General features: G+C 40.7%; 1 protein-coding gene across 5 annotated transcripts in view; it reads right to left on the bottom strand.

The window, feature by feature from the left end:
- Nucleotides 1–19871, bottom strand: part of LOC122794270 (RNA-binding protein Nova-1-like) — a 494050-nt gene that overhangs the window by 292718 nt on the left and 181461 nt on the right. For all 5 annotated transcript variants that reach the window (XM_044062528.1, XM_044062566.1, XM_044062539.1 and 2 more), the window contains one exon: nt 9543–9686. In XM_044062528.1, coding sequence (XP_043918463.1) covers nt 9543–9686 — 144 coding nt within the window. The remainder of the gene's footprint in view (nt 1–9542; nt 9687–19871) is intronic.

Genomic DNA, 19871 nt, shown 5'->3' on the forward strand with positions numbered 1-19871 from the left:
TTGGAAATCAGTACCGGTGAGGCCAGTCTGGGGCAATCAGTATAATTTTTGTCTTTTCCTGTCTGGCCTTTAGGAGTACCTTGGGGAGGAGAGGCAGAGGGGGAAAGGCATATACTGATAGGTTTTTCCAGCTGAAAGATAGGGCGTCCACCTTCCATGCTTGTCTGTGATAAGTCCTTGTGCAGAATCTTTTTAGCTGGTAGTTGTGAGGGGAGGCAAATAGATCTATGTCCGGGCATCCCCATTTCCTTGTTATCATGCTGAAGACTTGTGGATTCAGCTGCCACTCGTGGGGATCCATGATGTTTCTGCTTAGTTCGTCTGCCAGAGTATTTTTCCTTCCTGGCAGGAATTGTGCCTGCAAATGTACTTGGTAAGTTAATGCTGTGTCCCACAAAGTCATGGCTAGTCTGCAAAGGGGGTAAGAATGTGTGCCCCCCTGCTTGTTTATGTACCACATGACCGTGGTGTTGTCTGTCTTTATCAGTAGTTGTCCCAGATGAAGTAGGTCCTTGAAGGCTGTCAGGGCATTCTGAACAGCTAGCATCTCTTTTTGATTGATATGTAGATGCCTTTGGGTTGAGGACCATGTGCCCTGAATGCATCTTCCTGCCATGTGGGCCCCCCAGGCATAATCTGATGCATCCGTTGTTAGTGTCTGCCTGGCTGGAGGCAATGTGAATGGCTGTCCCTTGTTTTGGTGACAAGCCTTTGCCCACCATCGAAACTCCTGTTGTAGGCAGGGAATAAGAGTAATCATTGTTTCCAGGCTGTGGCAATGTTGACTCCAAACATTTTTTAGGTACCATTGAAGTTTCCTCATATGCAGTCTTGCATATGGAATTAGTAGGATGCAGGATGCCGTGAAGCCCAAGGCCTGCAGAATTTTTCTTGCAGATAACTGGGCCTTTGTTGCCAACATTTTGAAATAGGTAGTCAGTTGCCTTTGTTTGTCTGCTGTGAGATAAGCCATCTGGGCAGTTGTATTTAAGCTTGCGCCCAGGAATATTATCTCTTGAGAGGGTACTAGTTTTGATTTCTTTTCATTGACTGTGTACCCTAGGCATGTTAGACGTCTTTTCACAAACGCCAGATGCTGTAGAAGAATGTCCATGTTCCCTGCTTGAATTAGGTAGTCGCCCAAGTAAGGATATATTTGTATTCCTCATTGTCTGCAGAATGCAATTACTGGTGCCAGGCACTTTGTAAAGACCCTGGGCGCAGTAGATAAGCCAAAGGGCAGTGCAGAGAATTGGTAATGCATTGAGTCAGCCTTGAATCTGAGGTATCTTCTGCATAATTGTCTGATTGGGACATGCAGGTATGCCTCTTTTAAGTCTAGAGTCACCAGCCAAGTGTTCTTGCCCAGCATGGGCAGAAGCTGCTGCAAAGTCATCATCTTGAATTTTGGTATATCCAGGAATGTGTTCAGAATAGATAGGTCCAATATTGGTCTCCAGGTCTTGTCCTTTCTGGGTACCAAGAACAGTCTTGAGTAAAATCCTTGCCCTGCTCTTGCTCTGGTACTTGATGAATGGCCCCCATGTCTATGAGGGATGAGACTTGTTTTTGTGCCTCTGCCCATTGATTTTTTGGCAGATCTGGCCAGACATTTGCCTTTGGCAGGGAATGGAAATGGAATTTGAACCCTTGTGACACGATATTTAGAACCCACTTGTCCTGGGTTATAATGTGCCAATTTTGAGAAAAAAGTGCTAATTTTCCCCCCTAAGGGTGCTGCCAGTTGATAAGTGCTTGGTGCAGGCAGGGGGAAGTCATTGGGACTGTTTCCTGTATGGTTTTGATTTGTCTTCTCCAACTTTGAAGGTAGAAGCACCCCATTGCTTTGACCGGTAGGAACCTTGCGTCTGGCTTCTGCCTCTAGGGCGTCTGGATCTGCCCCTTTGAGGTCTGTCTGACACAGGAAAGAACCATTTCTTTGTAGGCTAGTGTCTACTAAACCTAGGTGGCTGTACTTATAAAAAATCTTTGACAGTTTGCATAGATTTAGCTTTGTCCTCCATTTTCTTTAACACCTCCTCTGCCTTAACACCAAACAAAGTATCATGCTGTAAAGGTGCATCTAATAATTTAACTTTGACATGATCAGGCAGATTTTGTTCCTTTAACCAAGCATGCCTCCTAATTACAGAACCCGTAACTGCGGCCCTGCAGGAGACCTCCAAAGAATCAAAACCACATTGCAAAGTATGCTTTCCAACTTGTTCAGCTGCATGCAATACATCCTGCATTTCCTTGTTTTCTGCACATTCAGAGTTTAATAACATTTTCTGTTTAAGCAATGCCATGACATGTTGCTGATATTTGAGCATATGAAATTGACAGTTTACGGCCCTTATAGCCAAGGTTGCAGATGTGTAAACCTTTTTCCCCATCTATCCAGTGCCCTAGAATCTCTGTCAGAGGTGGTAGGGTTTTTTGCTGCGGAAGCCTTAACTCCCTTGGCACCCTGTGAGATAGTTTCTGGGTCTGCGGCAGGGTTTTTAAAAAGGAATTTATGAGAGTCAGGAACCCTGTAATATCTGTCAGGCTTAACAGGAGCTGGAGGTAAGGAGTCAGGGGTACGACTAGACTCCGAAAACACATCATCTACAATATCTAACACAGGTGGGATGGCTAGTGACCTGTGTTGAGGTAGTAAAAGAAAATCCATGAGCCTCTTTTTAGATTCTGAAAAATCTTGGCTCTCCCAGTGGAAATGCTCCCTCATGGTATGCAAGGTTTCCCTAAAAGAATAGTCCTCTGGAGGAGAAGCTGAAGGTATAGATTCTTCAGCATCAGAATCCTCATGGGGGGGAAGAGAATATTCCTGATCTGAAGAGGAATCAGAAGAAATAGAAACCTGATCTGAAGATTCATAGTCAGTCTCTTGCCTAGGCCTCTTATCAGGAGGGGGATGGGAACCCCTGATCAAGGTAATTAAGTCTTCGGCCATTTTGAGCATCTGTTTTTTGGGCATAGAGGCATGTCCACGTGGCTCTTGAGTTTGTTTCTTTGCTTTAGAAGGTGCTTTAGTCTTTGCCTTTGAAGCTGAGGTTGGCTTAATGTAAAGATGTTTAGGCCTGAATACACCCTCAGAAGCCGGTGCCTGCTCAGCGGCTCCAGACCCATCTGAAGGAATAGTATCCAAGGTTCCAATACCCTGAGTTTCCAGTGGCATGGCCGACTCCACGTGGGAGTCGGTAGCAGGCTGCGACTCTAAAGTAGTGGGCATCAGGGGCTGTTAAAGCGCCTCACTGAGAACCGGCGACTGGCTTGGGAGAAGCTTCGTCATCGGTTTTGGGCCTCGGTTGTCTATCTCTCTCTTTTTCTTTGCATTTTTTGTGAACTCCGGTAGTCGGATGGCTATCCGACGACATTTCTAGATAATTAAACCGGCGTCCAAAATAGTTTACAGCAAAATCATACCGATGCTTAATAGTGCGTTGGCTAAATCTAGCACAAAACTGACAACCAGCAACGTTGTGATCAGGGCCTAAGCAAGGAATACAGTAAGAGTGAAAGTCCTTATGAGGTATTTGCTTTCCACAAGAAATACAATTATTAACTTTTTCTGACATCGGTCTGGAGCAAAAAAAAAGTTTCCCCAATGGGGTACTTAGCTTTATAGAAGACTTCGGATCTGAAACTTGAACACGAAAATCTCAGGAGTCAGCCGACCGGCACTTGCGAACTGCTTCTGCTTCGGGCACCGCGCGGCAGGAAAGACTAAAGAAAATGGCGCTGACCGCATCTTTTATACCCCTGATGACCTGACGTCAGGGGAAGGGGTGACAGCAGCCGACGCAGGACCCAGGACTTTGGAATTCAGGCCGACTGAGGGCAACCTGCCAGCAGGATTACCCAAATGTAATGACTGCAACAGTGAAACACGAAGTACATCTTGCAAAACACAGAGGTATACACAAAAGTTGTTACAAACCTCTTATTTTCAGTATAATTTGTGTTTCACTTTTTCACTTGTGTAGTACAAAAGTTAATTTTTTTGTCTCTTAGAGCATGGTTCTCCAATACTGCATCTATATGTCCTGATAGGCACACATATTGTTGTGGACTTGGCTGCTTTCTGTACACTGTTCACATGTCTTGCTCTGGCTGGGTTTTGACTAAGAGCTCTAAATTCTTCCCTTACCATAGATAAAATGACAGTCCTCCATGCTGCCTGCAGAAATGCATGCCATATGTGTGTGTGTGTGTGTGTCTGTGTGTGTGTGTGTGTGTGTGTGTGTGTGTGTGTGTGTGTGTGTGTGTGTGTGTGTGTGTGTGTGTGTGTATGCATGCTGGCATGTTGGTGTGCCTGCGCATACTGCAAAAAAGCTACTATCTTACGCAGTGGCAGATTGTTTTGTGTTCAGTGGTAACCAAGATAGGCTCTGGCTCCTTCACAACTGCACTGGATAAAGCAGATATCAAGAAATTTATGAAATAATGACTGAATGAATGACTTATTAAATACCTGTGTGTTGATGTGTATTTTGAGGCATTGTGTTAGTGTACTTCCACCCCTGAGAAATTCACTTAACAATAATGTTGTCTTGAAAACAGAATTTACAAGAATGCTTTGAATATATATTTCTGTGTTTTGACAGAATGTTTCTGTCTTGGTTCTAATGCATTTCCTCATGGATTTGGCTTTTTTAAACATATCTAGTTGTCGCCCACAACTGCGTCACAGCAAGAACATCTGTGTTTAATAACCAAATGTTTCAGAGGCTAAGTCAGAACACTGGTCAGATTGTTTGTGACCACATAAGATATGATGAATTATTTAGGATGAAATGTAAAATACCCTGTTTTTGTTTTGGCTGCATTACTAAAGACCTCTGTCTACTGCGGTGGTGGTGCTGCGGTAGCGCTGTCGCCTGACATTAAGACGTTGTCCCGTTTGATTCTCAGCTAGAGCATCTTCTGCCTGGAGACATGCGTGAATGGGCGTACCTTCATTGAAGGTTGTGCGTCAGGCTGGCAACTCGGTACGTAAAAATCTACTGCCAATCATTAGCGGACCGGAGTTCCGCTGTGGCGACCCCTAACTGGGAAAAGCCGAAAGACACAACAACAACAACTAAAGACCTCTGTCTCAGTGTGAATTTCTTAGCATGTCCACTGAAATATGTTTTGTTTTCTTTAACAGTAATTTACATACTGCCCAAGATACATATAAAAGGGCAGCTAGAGAGATAGTAGATATTTGTGCATACAGAAACTGATAAATCAGGCAGATGACAGAAGAAAACTCTGCCACCATCTCAATAGACACACACAGTAAATTTATCGCCTTAGAAATGAAAATTAGGAAACTGAATAATGTTTCCTATTAATGCTGCAGCCTAGAATATGTCTGGGATAATTTATATGCAAGGAGTTGAGCCTGAACAGTTTTATGTGACTGTCATACAAACCAGCATCACGTTCCCCAACAACATAAACACAACTATCCAGTGTTGTCTGTGTTTTATCTTCCAATCACAGCAACCCAAACCACAAATCTGCTTATCTACAAAAGAAAGTCGGAATCTTCTCATTTACAGCTTGACTGTCAGATTGCAGATGGCCTCTGGTTTAATATGTTAATATGAGATCAAGCAGATAGGGTATGTTTCTGACACTGGCTACACTGAACAACTAGTGAGCTTCTCTATAAAGTCACAGCTATTAAAAGTACTAGAAGAAAGCTACACTACAATTGCTATGCATACCCGACTGCTACTATTACATTACTTTAAAATTAGTGACAGGAGAGAGTGCAAAGTAGGAAACCAGTCATTATTCCCAACACACACACACACACACACACACACACACACACACACACACACACACACACACACACATAATAAAACACTAAATACAATGCTTTTCGTACAGTAAACATAGCTTGCCAATATCTGGGCATCACAACACTCATGTTAATGGTCACTAATGGCAAAGGAAGCAGTGTCAGTGGCTGAGCAGGTAGCACATTCACATTTGGTGCTGGAAAGCCTGAAGGATGTGGGTTCTATTCCCACTCCGGGTGTTTCAATTGCTGACACTGCAGTGTACTTCTGGAGGGTGTTGTTCTTTAGATGAGATGTTAAACCGAGGTCCTCTTCTGCTTGAGTTGGTGGCAGCTCAAGTAGATGTAAAAGATCCCACAGCACGTATTGCAAAGAGTAGGGAAAGTTCGACAATGCCCTGGCCAAATTTTTCCTAGTAGTATAAATATCACCTTGGGTCTCCCCCGAAAAGAGGCTAACCCAGCCAATAAAGTGTAACTACAATAAAAAGAAGCCAAGGAAAGTGTTAACATGAATGTAACTTAGCCAAAACCTTTACTAGGTTTGAAGTATAATGTAGCTTGCAATGAAAAAGAGTTACTCTCTCAGTTATTACTTATATGTTCAAGCCCTGACAATCTGTTAAGCACTGTAGAAATGTTATCAAGCGTGCTTAATGTATCAGTCCATCCTATTTTGCACTGCATCCCACTTGGGACCCTATGAAGGATTACTGCACATCACACTGCTATCACCGAAGCATGGTAGTTATTTTCAGAAACAGTTAATACAGCCTTTTACCTTCACAAGTGAGGAAACCATAAGTATAAGAGGTCCTTCAATGTGAAAGAAGTTAAACTAATGCCTATATCTAACCAGCTTTCCTTAAACTTAGCATTTTTATTCCATGTGATAAGTTATGGCTACTGCCTCTTCCTATGGATACATGCATTTAAGCTCAAGCTTTCCAATCCACTGCACATTTATTATCTGCCTCAGACTTCACCCCTGCTCACCCATTCTGTATACACATCTGGAGTACATCACCCCTACTCACCCAGTCTGTATACAAATCTGGAGAACATCACCCTACCCACCCCTTCTGTATACACATCTGGAGCACATCACCCTACTCACCCATTCTGTATACAAATCTGGAGAACATCACCCTACTCACCCCTTCTGTATACACATCTGGAGCACATCACCCTATTCACCCATTCTGTATACAAATCTGGAGCACATCACCCTACTCACCCATTCTATATATACAGCTAGAGCACATTAACCCTACTCACCCATTCTGTATATACATCTGGAGCACATCACCCCTACTCACCCATTCTGTACATACATCTGGAGCACATCACCCCTACTCACCCACTCTGTACATACATCTGGAGCACATCACCCCTACTCACCAATTCTGTACATACATCTGGAGCACATCACCCCTACTCACCCATTCTGTATACACATTTGGAGCACATCACCCCTACTCACCCATTCCGTAAATACATCTGAAACACATTACCCCTACTCACCCATTCTGTATATATATCTGGAGCATATCACCCCTCCTCAGTCATTCTGTATACATATCTGGAGCACATCACCCCTACTCAGTCATTCTGTATACAAATCTGGAGCACATCACCCCTACTCACCCATTCTGTGCATACTTCTGTAGCACATCAATCCTACTCACCCATTCTGTATACACATCTAGAGCACATCAGCCTTACTCACCCATTCTGTACATACATCTGGAGCACATCACCCCTACTCACCCATTCTGTATATACATTTGGAGCACATTACCCCTGCTCACTCATTCTGTACATACATCTGGAAAACATCACATTTGTTTTCAACAACAAGTTTATACATCCTTTGTCTCTCATTTCTGTTCCATGTAGGGTTCTGGTACTCCTTTAAACTGTGAGAATTCCTTGCCTAAATGCTCTACCGGCAACTTGCAAAATGTGCATACTGTACTTGTAATGAAATCACTTCTCTTTAGGCCTACAAGTCAGTTTGCTTTCTGTCTTGTGAATGCAATACATGGCATATGAATGACATGTCCCAGAACAGTGGTCTGAAGGTTTGTGACAACAATTAACTACCACACTGTATAGTTTTTCTTCATATCTGGAATTCTGCACAGAATCAAGTGATCCTGTTTAATAAATAGTTAACCCCTGTGAACTCCTTGAAATGGACTGGCATTATGTTAATTTCAACTCCTCATTTACAGATGGCCACTTTGAACCCCATCAAATAGTCTCATGGGTGACTAAACATAAATAAAAATCCTCCTTGAGGGAGATAGTGGTTTCTGCCTGCTGGCTTATAGTGATAAGCAGCCAGTAATCCATGCAATCAGTGTAGCAGATGTAAGGGGTTATGACCCAGGAAGCAACTCCACCCATTAGCATACAGATGCTCCAGTGAAAATGTAAATGATCTCATTACCATTTTGATTCAGTAATCACTTTCTGCCATTGTACATACTGCAAATCAGTGGGGACATAATTTTCTGGTGAAGAACACAATTCGAAGGGACACAAGTTGAATGAAGTTTGCGCAGGGGGTTGCCATCTGTTCTCTGTATGCTTTCTGCCCAAGTGCTCCCAAAAGAACAGTGAATCTCTGTTATTCTCTGATGATCCCCATCTCAAGCTACAAAATCTGCACTTCCCTGTTATAGTCAGATTTAACAGCATCCCTCCCATGTTCTACACTAATATGTATTAATTTATAAAGGGCTAAATTTCAGCTTGGAATCCATACGGATATCTGGGTGAATACTTCACAGAGCTTCAAGGCTGGATGAGCTCTTAGTAGAAAACTGATGTTCCAACCTTTTTCATAAACAGTCTGATTTCCTGTCTGTTGCATTTCATGCCAAACTAAAATGCATACAGTGACACATTAAAAAGCCCCCAGTCTCTGATATTCCTTCTTGCCTAATGCATAGCAAGGCACTGCCATTATATTAGACATATTATTCTACTTTGTAATATTTGTTAGATTGTAACACAGTACGGACTTAATAGGATGCTTTCCTTATCCCTTCAATAATCACACAGAATGATATGTAGCTCTTGGTTCACTGAAACGGCAATCAGTAGCAAGAGAATGCAGTCAGTAACTCTTAGCAGGTCACTAATGATTGTATTACTCCTGACACAAACTATAAGACATCAAAGAAGCTCAGGTTTAAGTGACCATTGTGTGCTTTAAATAAATTTGGGTGATTAAATATTTTCACAGATCCCAGAATTCTGCTAACAAGCTCTTGTTACAAACTTTTAACACAGCTTGTGATCCTGACATTTGACTTGAATATAATCAGTCAACATGGCAATCAAAAACAGAAGGTAATATCTGGTTTAATGTATTTGTAAGAAAAGGTCTAGAAGGAAAAATAAACAGCAATTCATTGCATAATAAATCTCTCTCTCATCTAGACCAAAGGGCTGACTTTCTTACTTCATACAGAAATTTGCTAGAATGAAAAAATAACCTCATTATATCATAAAGCAGCCCTTTTCGGTAATGACAGTAGTGATCTGGGTGTACTCTTAATAACAAAAGAGAACTACATCAAAGTGTGGTCTACAATACTTCCTAGCAAGCAGTGGGATTTTCAGAAAAAGGACAGTTACTTTGTGCATTTTCAAAGTAATATTAACTGGACCTACCAACAACATTCAGAATGGTGTCATTGTGTAATTGCACATGCATGATAACACTTACCTGGGTAAAAGTCTTTAGACTTGGATAGCTTAATGGTGGCACCAGTTTCTTTTTGTAGCTGAACGATGGTCTGCCCACCTTTGCCGATAATAGATCCGGCTGCATAACTTGGAATCAGTACTTTTAGGAAGTATTCACCCTCTTCTGTAAAAACACACAAATTCATTTCTTAGTTTTTAACTAGGAAGTGAATGACAACTGGATATATTACTCTCATTTTTCACCTATTAGTTTCCATAGAATTATGCCAAAATGATGGTAGGAGATATAGAGGGTGGACAGGATAGGCTCCAGACAATGCTCATGACAGGAATGTATTGTTATTCAGGCTTATGTGTTAGGCAGAGAAGCAGCCACAAACACCTTTAAGTAAAGTAATGGGCGGACAAACCAGTATAGCACCACACAGCTGACCACTGACAAGAAATAACAGAGGAGGCCAGTATGTAGCACCATTAACATAGTATCAGCTTTTAATAAATCATTTTTTTTAAATTAGAGTACATAAATGCAAACTGGAAAAAAAGGCTACTTTAGGACAAATGCTCCTGCCCTTGTCTTTCTTCATGCTTAGTTCAAGAAATTTCTTTTGCAAAATGTATTTAGATAAGTCCTAAAACCGAGTGACATATTATTTTACAATAAACCAGAAAGAGTTGATAGTTAAAAGCACAGTCAATGTATTCAGTTACCATTACACCTAATATGTGTACAGCAGAAAGTAATATAGTTGAATAGTTTTTTGGAAAACAAATGATAACTTTCTTTCCTTTTAGAAAGGTTATATAAATATAAAATCATTCAGCCCAGTCCCCACTGCACCATTCATTGCCCCTGCTGTTTAACTTCAGAAAACAACAATTCGTGTGTCAAATCACCTCCAGATTGATCCAAACCAGCATGCTGCAGATCATGAAAATTGTTTTGTCTGGTGCTCAGATCCTCCTCAATGTTTCTAACATAAATTTGTAGAAAAGTTTCTCCTAATATCATAGAGGTATTTTCAAACTTGAGCATTCAATGTACAGTTTTACCAATAAAAAACTGAACACAAGCACAGTCAGTTATATTCTCCAAGGGTGCAATTTGACACTTACAAATGCTTATTGGTAAATGTTGCATTTTACATATTATAAGAAATAAAAAGGGGTATGCATACAAAGGGAGGAATGGGATTTGTGTATATATAACTATATAGTGCTGCAGGTATACTGTTTTTTCATCATCTGCCAGAAGGCAGGTGTTGCACTGAGCACCTCACCTCAGCCTAGCTCTGCTTCTGCAACTAGATTTACATAGCTCTTTGTGACTGTAATCACTTCACTGCTGTTGTAAAGTTGAAAAAACAGACAAATGTTGTTTTTGTATTGATCCACAAAAGCATAAAAAGGTATAAACAGAGCATTATGCACTTCACACAGCTAAAGAAGTTTTGTATGCCAGGAGCAAAGCATGTGTTTTATGTTTCATGCCAACCAGGGACTATGGTAAATCAGGCTTGATGACAAAAATCGAGCCTGTGCACTTTTAATTCACTTTTGGGAAGGTGCAGCTCTTTGTGACTTCCATCTGATGATTCTTCAGCACCTAATGGGTCTCAGAGAATTGCTGTACAATGGCCCACTGCTTCCTGGGCATGGAGTTCACTCCTGATCTCTCCTTAAACAGTTTCCTCCCACCTCCCCAAAATATTTCCTTGACTGTTTACCCTAAATTGCCCATATATACCCTTGTCTTTATAGTCCTGGTTGTGGCCTGTGATGATAGGAGGTACTGGCATCCATGCCAGGAGATGTAGGGCAGGGGATGTGTGGCTTATCCTAGCATGGCTATCTGGAATTTTGTAGATAATTGTGTGTTATTTGCATGTCAATCTGATTTGTACAGATGCTTGTGGTGAAAATGTATTTGTGAGGTTTGCTTGTGCTGAAATGTATTAACAGTGTGCCCTGCTGGAAGGAAAAGAGATGTACATGCATTATTGTAACTGTTTAAATGTATACATTGTAAGAGCATAGACTGGAAGTGAAGAGGTGAATCTTAATCCATCTGACTTTTTAAACTATATTACTTTATAGGTTAAGCCATAAAGATGTTATCCAACACTTCTGAATGGAGCCAGAGATGCAATGTCTGGACTAGAGAATAGTTGGTAGTTCCTGTAAGAAAAGTGGAATGATTTTATGACTTTATGACTTCCAGAAGATCTGAGCAAAGCTCTATCTGTGTATAATGGTAACACATAGGTGCTAAAATCCTGTCAGCTTATAGTATTCATGATAGCATGGTAAATAGAATCAGATGACTAGATGTGTGCAATGCCATTCTGAAAGCCAGAAATAATATTTAGATATGAGTAGAAGACTGGTCTCAGCATTCTGTCTTGCATGACAACAAGTACCACTCACCCACATTATCTTGTCTTGCTCTATTCAGTAAGTAGGGAAAGTAATTATTTTAGTCAATCAGGAATAAATAGGGAGACTAGCTAAATACTGTTTTTCTACAACTGTGTGAAACTTTCCATCAATGTTATCTTTAATATTTTCTGTATCTGAAACTCAGGTATTTACTGTAAATAGATATTTAGTATTTCCATGTTCTTTTATTATTTATTATTAAATACATTTAAACATCTTGTTATGGCTGGTCCTTTTAGAAAAATATTTAAGCTTTAGTATTTGCACATATTTATTTGGTGATATCTCTTGCCACTCCTGAAAGCTTTGCTGCTTGGTTAACATTACCATTTGTATTAATATTAACTTCACTCAGCATAATTGGATACCCTTTTAAGAGCCTTATAGTAACTGACTGGTGACATTGAATCTACCTTATAGTCTGGGCAAAGTTGGTAGATCAGGTAATCTGCGCCAGCCTTTCCCAGGTGTGTGTTTTGTGTGTGTGTGAAAATTAAATCTCAAAGGGTGTATGTGTCAGCTACTAGGGGCAGGGACATGAAGCACTGCTTTCACAGAGTGGAAGCTGGAAAACTTGGCTTGGACACTCGGCTGAGGACCTAACCTTACAGCTGTACTACTGGGCAGTCTTATTAAGGACATGGAGGGAGACAGATACAGAAATCAAGACCCCAGACTGAGTGTGTAGGCTCTTAAGGGAATTGTGCTTGATGCAGAGAGGTCTGCATGTGGAAATAATGAGTGCAACCATTTGTATCCCAAGTGAACGTCATTCTCCAGTGTCAGTGGTCAGGATTCAGGCTCCTTGATTACTGGCCCACAGTGGCGATGTCACATGGCTGATAAGGGTTTACGGACCTTTCCAATTATCTGGCTAAAAATTAACAAACAAATAAATCAGTCACAAAATAGTTTGGTGGTGCTGTAAATATAGCTGTCAGCAAACTAGTCTGTGATCTGACTAAATTAACAGCATGATGCGAATTTGACTATTTACTAAAGAGTAGAAAAAAATAACTTCATGTTAAATTAAAGTAAGATTAAAATTGGATTTATAAGCTGAGATATATGGCTTTCTTCTTAATGTCTGAAGACTTGAAGCCATACAGTGTAGAGATAAGAGCAACAATGCAAATGCCTGCTCCTGCAGACAAATAGGCTGACTTCTTGCGAAGCTGCAATATCAGTTAAAGTTTATTCTGGGTCTCTCAGATACAAGTTTGCCAGTAAGGAATCTAATGGAGCATGATGTACAATGTTCCTGGATTAAAGTAATTGAAATTCCTGTATTATGTTGATTTAAATAAGTCATTTCCATAACAAGTAGATGCAAATCAGAATAAATCTGTTGCAAAACTTTCTGCAAGGTGATAAACAAACTGCTTATGTGTCCAGTGCTGTTATAGAATGCCAGGAAAGGTATGTTCATATAGAAAAGTGTAAGTTGTTATAGGACATGGAGGAAAATGTTCTATTAATATACTTACAGGGAAAGAGTGCTGGGTGAAATAGACCATAAACCATTATAAGAAGTCATCATATAGTCACCACCAACTCTACAGAAAATGTTATTGAGATTACAGAAGTAATCTGTATAGAGCTGCAGCTGTTCATATCTACCAGGGTAACAACTTCTGCATGGAACTGGAAATAAAATGCATAATTTCACAGCTGTCTACTATAACTAAAATGCACTTAAAGTGTTAACTTCAGAGAGTGATGTAGACCTGAAGATACTTCAAACTTTTGCAGCAAGAGCCTGGCCAGGAAATAAATGTTCTTTAATAAATACAGCCATAGTTTTCAGTTAAAAAATAAATAATCTACATATGAGGTGTGATCCTTAGGATTAAAAAAATAAGTTGTGCTCTGTCAGCAAATGAAAGAAATGTTGGAAAGAATAATTGGGATGCATTTCAGAACTGTGAATCATTACAGAAGAGCTTATTAACATTTGAGTTGTAATGCCCAGCTATGTTAGTGCAAATACAGCAAGTGATTCAAGACTGTTGTGCCTTTCATATTAATAATCCAAGAGAATATGTTATTCCTTGTTTGATTCCAGGCCATGCTGCAAAGTAAGAACCAGTAAGTTTAAATGTCAGTAGTACATGCACTTGATGGTTGTGGAGTATTATTCAAAGTTTCCGGTGTCATAAAATGTACAGATATTGCAAGTACTGGTATGACTGATGAACTTAAACAATGGTCCCTGTATGTATACAATATGGAGATGAATACATTTTTTCAAAATAATGGACATTTCAGCATGTAACTACTTATCTTAATCACCTAAAATTAAATGGCTGATATAACAACTATATATAATCTCACAAAGGAATCAGAAAGTATTTACATTGCATATTACACAGACTTACTATGCTGGAATATTGGGATACTTGCTGGCAAGGTCTTTTGCCAGCTCAGCTGATGGAAGATTGTACACTAAACATTCCTAGTCTTATTTGCTTACTTTAGCTTGAAAATTATTATGCTTCAAGAGAGACTGAAATCAAAAAACAGTCTAGACAAAACAGTACTGTAATTAAAAGATTTATTTATTTTATTTTATTTAACATTTGTTGACCGGGAAAGTCCGACTAGGTTCCACAGATCCTGTTTTCAGCAGAAGCCCGGGGAGAAATGCTCCAGACGCATGTCTTTAGAATGTGGGAGGAAACCGGACTACCCGGAGGAAACCCACGCGAACGCAGGGAGAACATGCAAACTCCACACAGAAGGCACCCCGGCCGAGAATCGAACCAGAGAACCTCTTGCTGTGAGGCGACAGCATTAACTGCTGCACCACTGTGCCGCCCTGATACAGTACATGCTGTATCTGTTAATACAATATCTGTCTTCCTTAAACTAGTGGACAGAGTGACAATGCAGTAAGGTTTCACAGAAAAGCAGGCAGAAGAAAGAGTCATGTGTTCAAAACAAATATGCCTCAGACTGGCCTAGCCCCATGGCATGGAGGGATAAATTTACAACTGAGACTGAGATGACTCAGTATAGGAGATGCATGTGAAGAGCAAGGGAGGATCAAATGAGCAACCTCTACCAACTTGGCCATCCTTAGAGAATAGTGATGCTCCTGCTTGGTTCTTGGCTGACACCTACAGGCATATACGTGAATAGCTGCTGTTTCCTGGGCTGTGGTAGTCCTGAGCAGAGGTGCACTGCATTGGTAAGAGACTGGCGTGTGTGGCTGCATGCAGGTGACTGCTGCAAATTGCAATTTCTAGAAGCCATAACTGCCCACAGAAAGTTAGATAGGGTCTCCAGTACCTATAATGTAGATAACAGTTTCCATTTCTTTTTGCTTGAAACCTTGCCCAGTGTATCAAATGGGCCGGAGCAATGAACCCATCTTCAGAGTGGCCAGTAGTAGGGCTCAACAGTCAGTCAGGGAAGTGCTAAACAACATGTCTCAGTTTGCCTGTTGAATACAGAGGCTGTGTTTGTAGATTCTATATCAAAGAGGCAATCAAAGAAGTGCTCCAAGAGATACTGAAAGACATGTCCGATTTGGAACTTCTGGCAGTAAACGGGGACAATACACTGTTTACTGAAATACAGAATATCCTGACAGAATGCATAAAGAGGCATTACCTGAAGCAGTTCCTAGTAAATCAGTATCAGAAGGGCAGAGCACAGACTGTCTGAAATACTATTAAGTCTGGAAGACTACTTAGAAAGTCAGCTAGTACTGAGATCAAGAGACAGAAACAAGGTCATTATGTTTACTGACTATGCTGCCACTGTAATAAACATTTTTCAGCCTTGTATTTGATCAGAGGAGCATTAGAAATAAAGCAGTGCAGTCTCACAGTGGTGGATTTGTAGCCTCACACTGCTTGATTCTCAAGGTCATTTCTCAGCAGGGATGCCTTCTGTGCATTTCTCTGTGTCCACACGACTTTCTGTAGTTGATCCAATCCTACCATTTCCCAAGACATGGCAGAAGTAAAGCAGTGATCTTTCAAACTGTGTGTGTGAGTGTGCGAGTGTGTGTGTGTGTGTGTGTGTGTGTGTGTGTGTGTGTGTGTGTGTGTGTGTGTGTAAAACCATTTGAAATACTGGCACTCAGAAAGCAGAGTCCACTGATTTGGTCACTGAATATGTTAAAATCCAGACATATATCTGTCTGTATCTATATATTAAGTCTGAGATTGGCTTTGCTTGGAATATTCCCTTTTATCCAAGGTACAGAGATAGAGAAGTTGGTAAACACCGGCTGTGGGGTGCAGGAAAAACAGGTTTAGATGAGAAGAGGGATGTCTGATATTCAATCTTTTTCATTTTTTATGGTGTATCAGGACTTAGCACTTCAAAACCTTACATTTCAAAAGGGAGCCATTTGTGCGTGTGTGTGTGTGTGTGTGTGTGTGTGTGTGTGTGTGTGTGTGTGTGTGTATGTGCGTGTCACAATGGAGTAGCTTTTATCCAGGATTATTAGCTCCTGTCTAGTGCCTTGTACACAGAGTACCAGGAGGTAAGGTACAACCTAACCATGACCCTTCCGAATAAAGTGAGCAGTTTAAGAATTAGCATTAGAACTGTTTTGCACATAGAGGTAATCAGAAGTTTTGGCATCTTTTCATTCTGAAGTCTTCTTCTTCTTTCGGCTGCTCCCATTAGGGGTCGCCACAGCGGATCATCTGTTTCCATTTCTTCCTGTCCTCTACATCTTGCTTTGTCACACCAACCACCTGCATGTCCTCTCTCACCACATCCATAAACCTTATCTTAGGCCTTCCTCTTTTCCTGTTACCTGGCAGCTTCATCCTTAGCATCTTTTTTCCCCAGTATACTCTGCATCCCTCCTCAGCACATGTCCAAACCAACGTAAACTTGCCTCTCTGGCTTTGTCTCCAAACCTTCCAACCTGGGCTGACCCTCTAATATACTTATTTCTAATCCTGTCCACCCTCGTCAAACCCAGTGCAAATCTTAACATCTTTAACTCTACCAGCTCTGACTCCTGCCTTTTTGTCAATGCCACTGTTTCCAACCCATATAACATAGCTGGTCTCACTACTCTCTTGCAGACCTTCCATTTCACTCTTACTGGTACTCGTCTGTCACAAATCACTCCTGACACTCTTTTCCACCCACTCCATCCTGCCTGTACTCTCTTCTTCACCTCTCTTCCACACTCACCATTACTCTGAACTGTTGATCCCAAGTATTTAAACTCATCCACCTTCGCCACCTCTACTCCCTGCATCTTCACCATTCCTTTATCCTCCCTCTCATTCACACACATACATTATGTCTTAGTCCTGCTGACCTTCATTCCTCTTCTCTCTAGACCATATCTCCACCTCTCCAGGGTCTCATCCACCTGTTCCCTACTCTCACTACAGATCACAATGTCATCTGCAAACATCATAGTCCACAGGGACTCCTGTCTGATCTCGTCTGTCAACCTGTCCATCACCATTGCAAATAAGAAAGGACTCAGAGCTGATCCATGATGTAATCCCACCTCCACCTTAAATGCATCCATCACTCCCAACGCAGACCTCATCGCTGTCACACTACCCTCGTACATGTCCTGTACCACTCTTACATACTTCTCTGACACTCCTGACTTCCTCATACAATACCACAACTCCTCTCTAGGCACCCTGTCATATGCTTTCTCTAAGTCTACAAAAACACAATGCAACTCTTTCTGACAATCTCTGTACTTCTCCATCAACACTCTCAGAGCAAACATTGCATCTGTAGTGCTCTTTCCTGGCATGAAACCATACTGCTGATCACTAATCATCACCTCCCTTCTTAACCTAGCTTCCACTACTCTTTCCCATATCTTCATGCTGTGACTGATCAATTGAATCCCTCTGTAGTTACTACAGCTCTGCACATCACCCTTATTCTTAAAAAATCAGTACCAAAACACTTTTTCTCCATTCCTCAGGCATCCTCTCACTTTCCAAGATTTCATTAAACAATCTAGTTGAAAGCATCTACGTATATAGTGTAGATAGTATTGTCGGCTGATTTACCTCTTATTGTATTACTTTCAATGTATAACAATTGATTGATGATCATATGTGTTCTTTTTTCTTATGTTACATCCTGTTTGCTGTTCTGTATTATTGTAAATAATAAATACAAATTATTGGAAAAAATAAATAAATAACTCCACTGCCATTTCACCTAAACACCTCCATGCTTCCACAGGTATGTCATCTGGACCAACAGCCTTTCCATTCTTTATCCTCTTCATAGCTATCCTTACTTCCTCCTTGCTAATCCACTGCACTTCATGATTCACTATCCGCACATCATCCAACCTTCTCTCCCTCTCATTCTCTTCATTCATCAGCCCCTCAAAGTACTCTTTCCATCTGCTCAACACACTCTCCTCGCTTGTGAGTAAGTTTCCCTCATTATCCTTTATCACCTTTAACCTGCTGCACATCTTTCTTAGCTCGGTCCCCCTGTCTAGCCAATTGGTACAGGTCCTTTTCTCCCTCCTTAGTGTCCAACCTTTCATACAACTCTTCATATGCCTTATCCTTAGCCTTCACCACCTCTCTTTGCCATGCACCTCATCTCCTTATACTCCTGTCTACTTTCTTCATCTCTCTGACAATCCCACGTCTTCTTTGCAAACCTCGTTCTCTGTATACTCTCCTGTACTTCCTCATTCCACCACCAGGTCTCCTTGTCCTCCTTCTCTTTCCAGATCTCACACCAAGTACCTTTCTAGCCATCTCCCTTACTAGCTCTGCTGTAGTTACCCGGCTATTCGGTAACTCTTCATTGCCACCCAGTGACTCTTCCCTGAACTCCACCTCACAATTACTCTTTTTCAATTTCCACCATTTGATCCTTGGTGCTGCCCTGAAGTAATGATCAGAAATCTGAAGAAAGTCTTGAAATTAAATTTTATATATACATACATATATATATATATATATATATATATATATATATATATATATATATACACACACACACACACACACACACACACACACAAATACCTAAAAACATAAACAAACATGCATCTCATACCCATTACAAACCCAGAAAATTGCTTCATAATTAATTTTAGTCATTTCCTAACTTCATATAAGACCACAGCAAGTGGAAAGGACCACAACATACACTAGCTAACGTACTTCTGCCAAGTGAGTGGAAGAGTTCCCAACTCCAAACTGCACTTTGTGATACAACTACTGCTTCTTAGGGAATCTCAGACAATACATAGCACACAGTTCTACCATGTCTAATAGCCTGAATAACTTGCAGGCCCACTATATGCAGATAAGAGAACTTCCCCATATAGCTATATGAATTAACTGTGTGGACTGTGTGTGTGTGTCTTTCGGCTTTTCCCGGTTAGGGGTCACCACAGCGGAACTCCGGTCCGCTAATGATTGGCAGTAGATTTTTACGTGCTATGCCAGAAAAATGTACACATTTTCAGAGCAAAACCTCAGATGGTTATAATGCGCTTTCCTACTCTTTGTCCTTTATTTAAGTCTTTAAGTGTCTGTATAAAGTCCTGAAGGATGCCTTCAGCTCATCTGACCCTTATGCAGTTACAACTGTTTATATATTTTTTTCAGTGTTTTATTCCCCTTTATCTGCAAATCTCAGGCAATCAGGTCCCATCATCAGACCCAAATTAGTGTCCTTATTTGTTCATTAATCACTATATATTTTTATTTTTAAATCTCTATAATTTTCTGATGTACAGTTGTAAAAATGCCAGAAGTGTGAAACTGTTAAAGTGAACTGCATGAAAGTGAGCTATTTATCTGTTTATTGGGTGAAAGTTGGATATTTAATAACCCATCATTAAGTCACATCTCTAGAGATCAGTACATCTGTGTTTAACGTAACTTTAAATACTACTGCATGATGGCTTTATTAAATGAAT

The sequence above is a fragment of the Protopterus annectens genome, chromosome 1.part0 (genome assembly GCF_019279795.1).
Source record: "Protopterus annectens isolate FY-2018-M chromosome 1.part0, PAN1.0, whole genome shotgun sequence".
Taxonomy (NCBI): Eukaryota; Metazoa; Chordata; order Ceratodontiformes; family Protopteridae; genus Protopterus; species Protopterus annectens.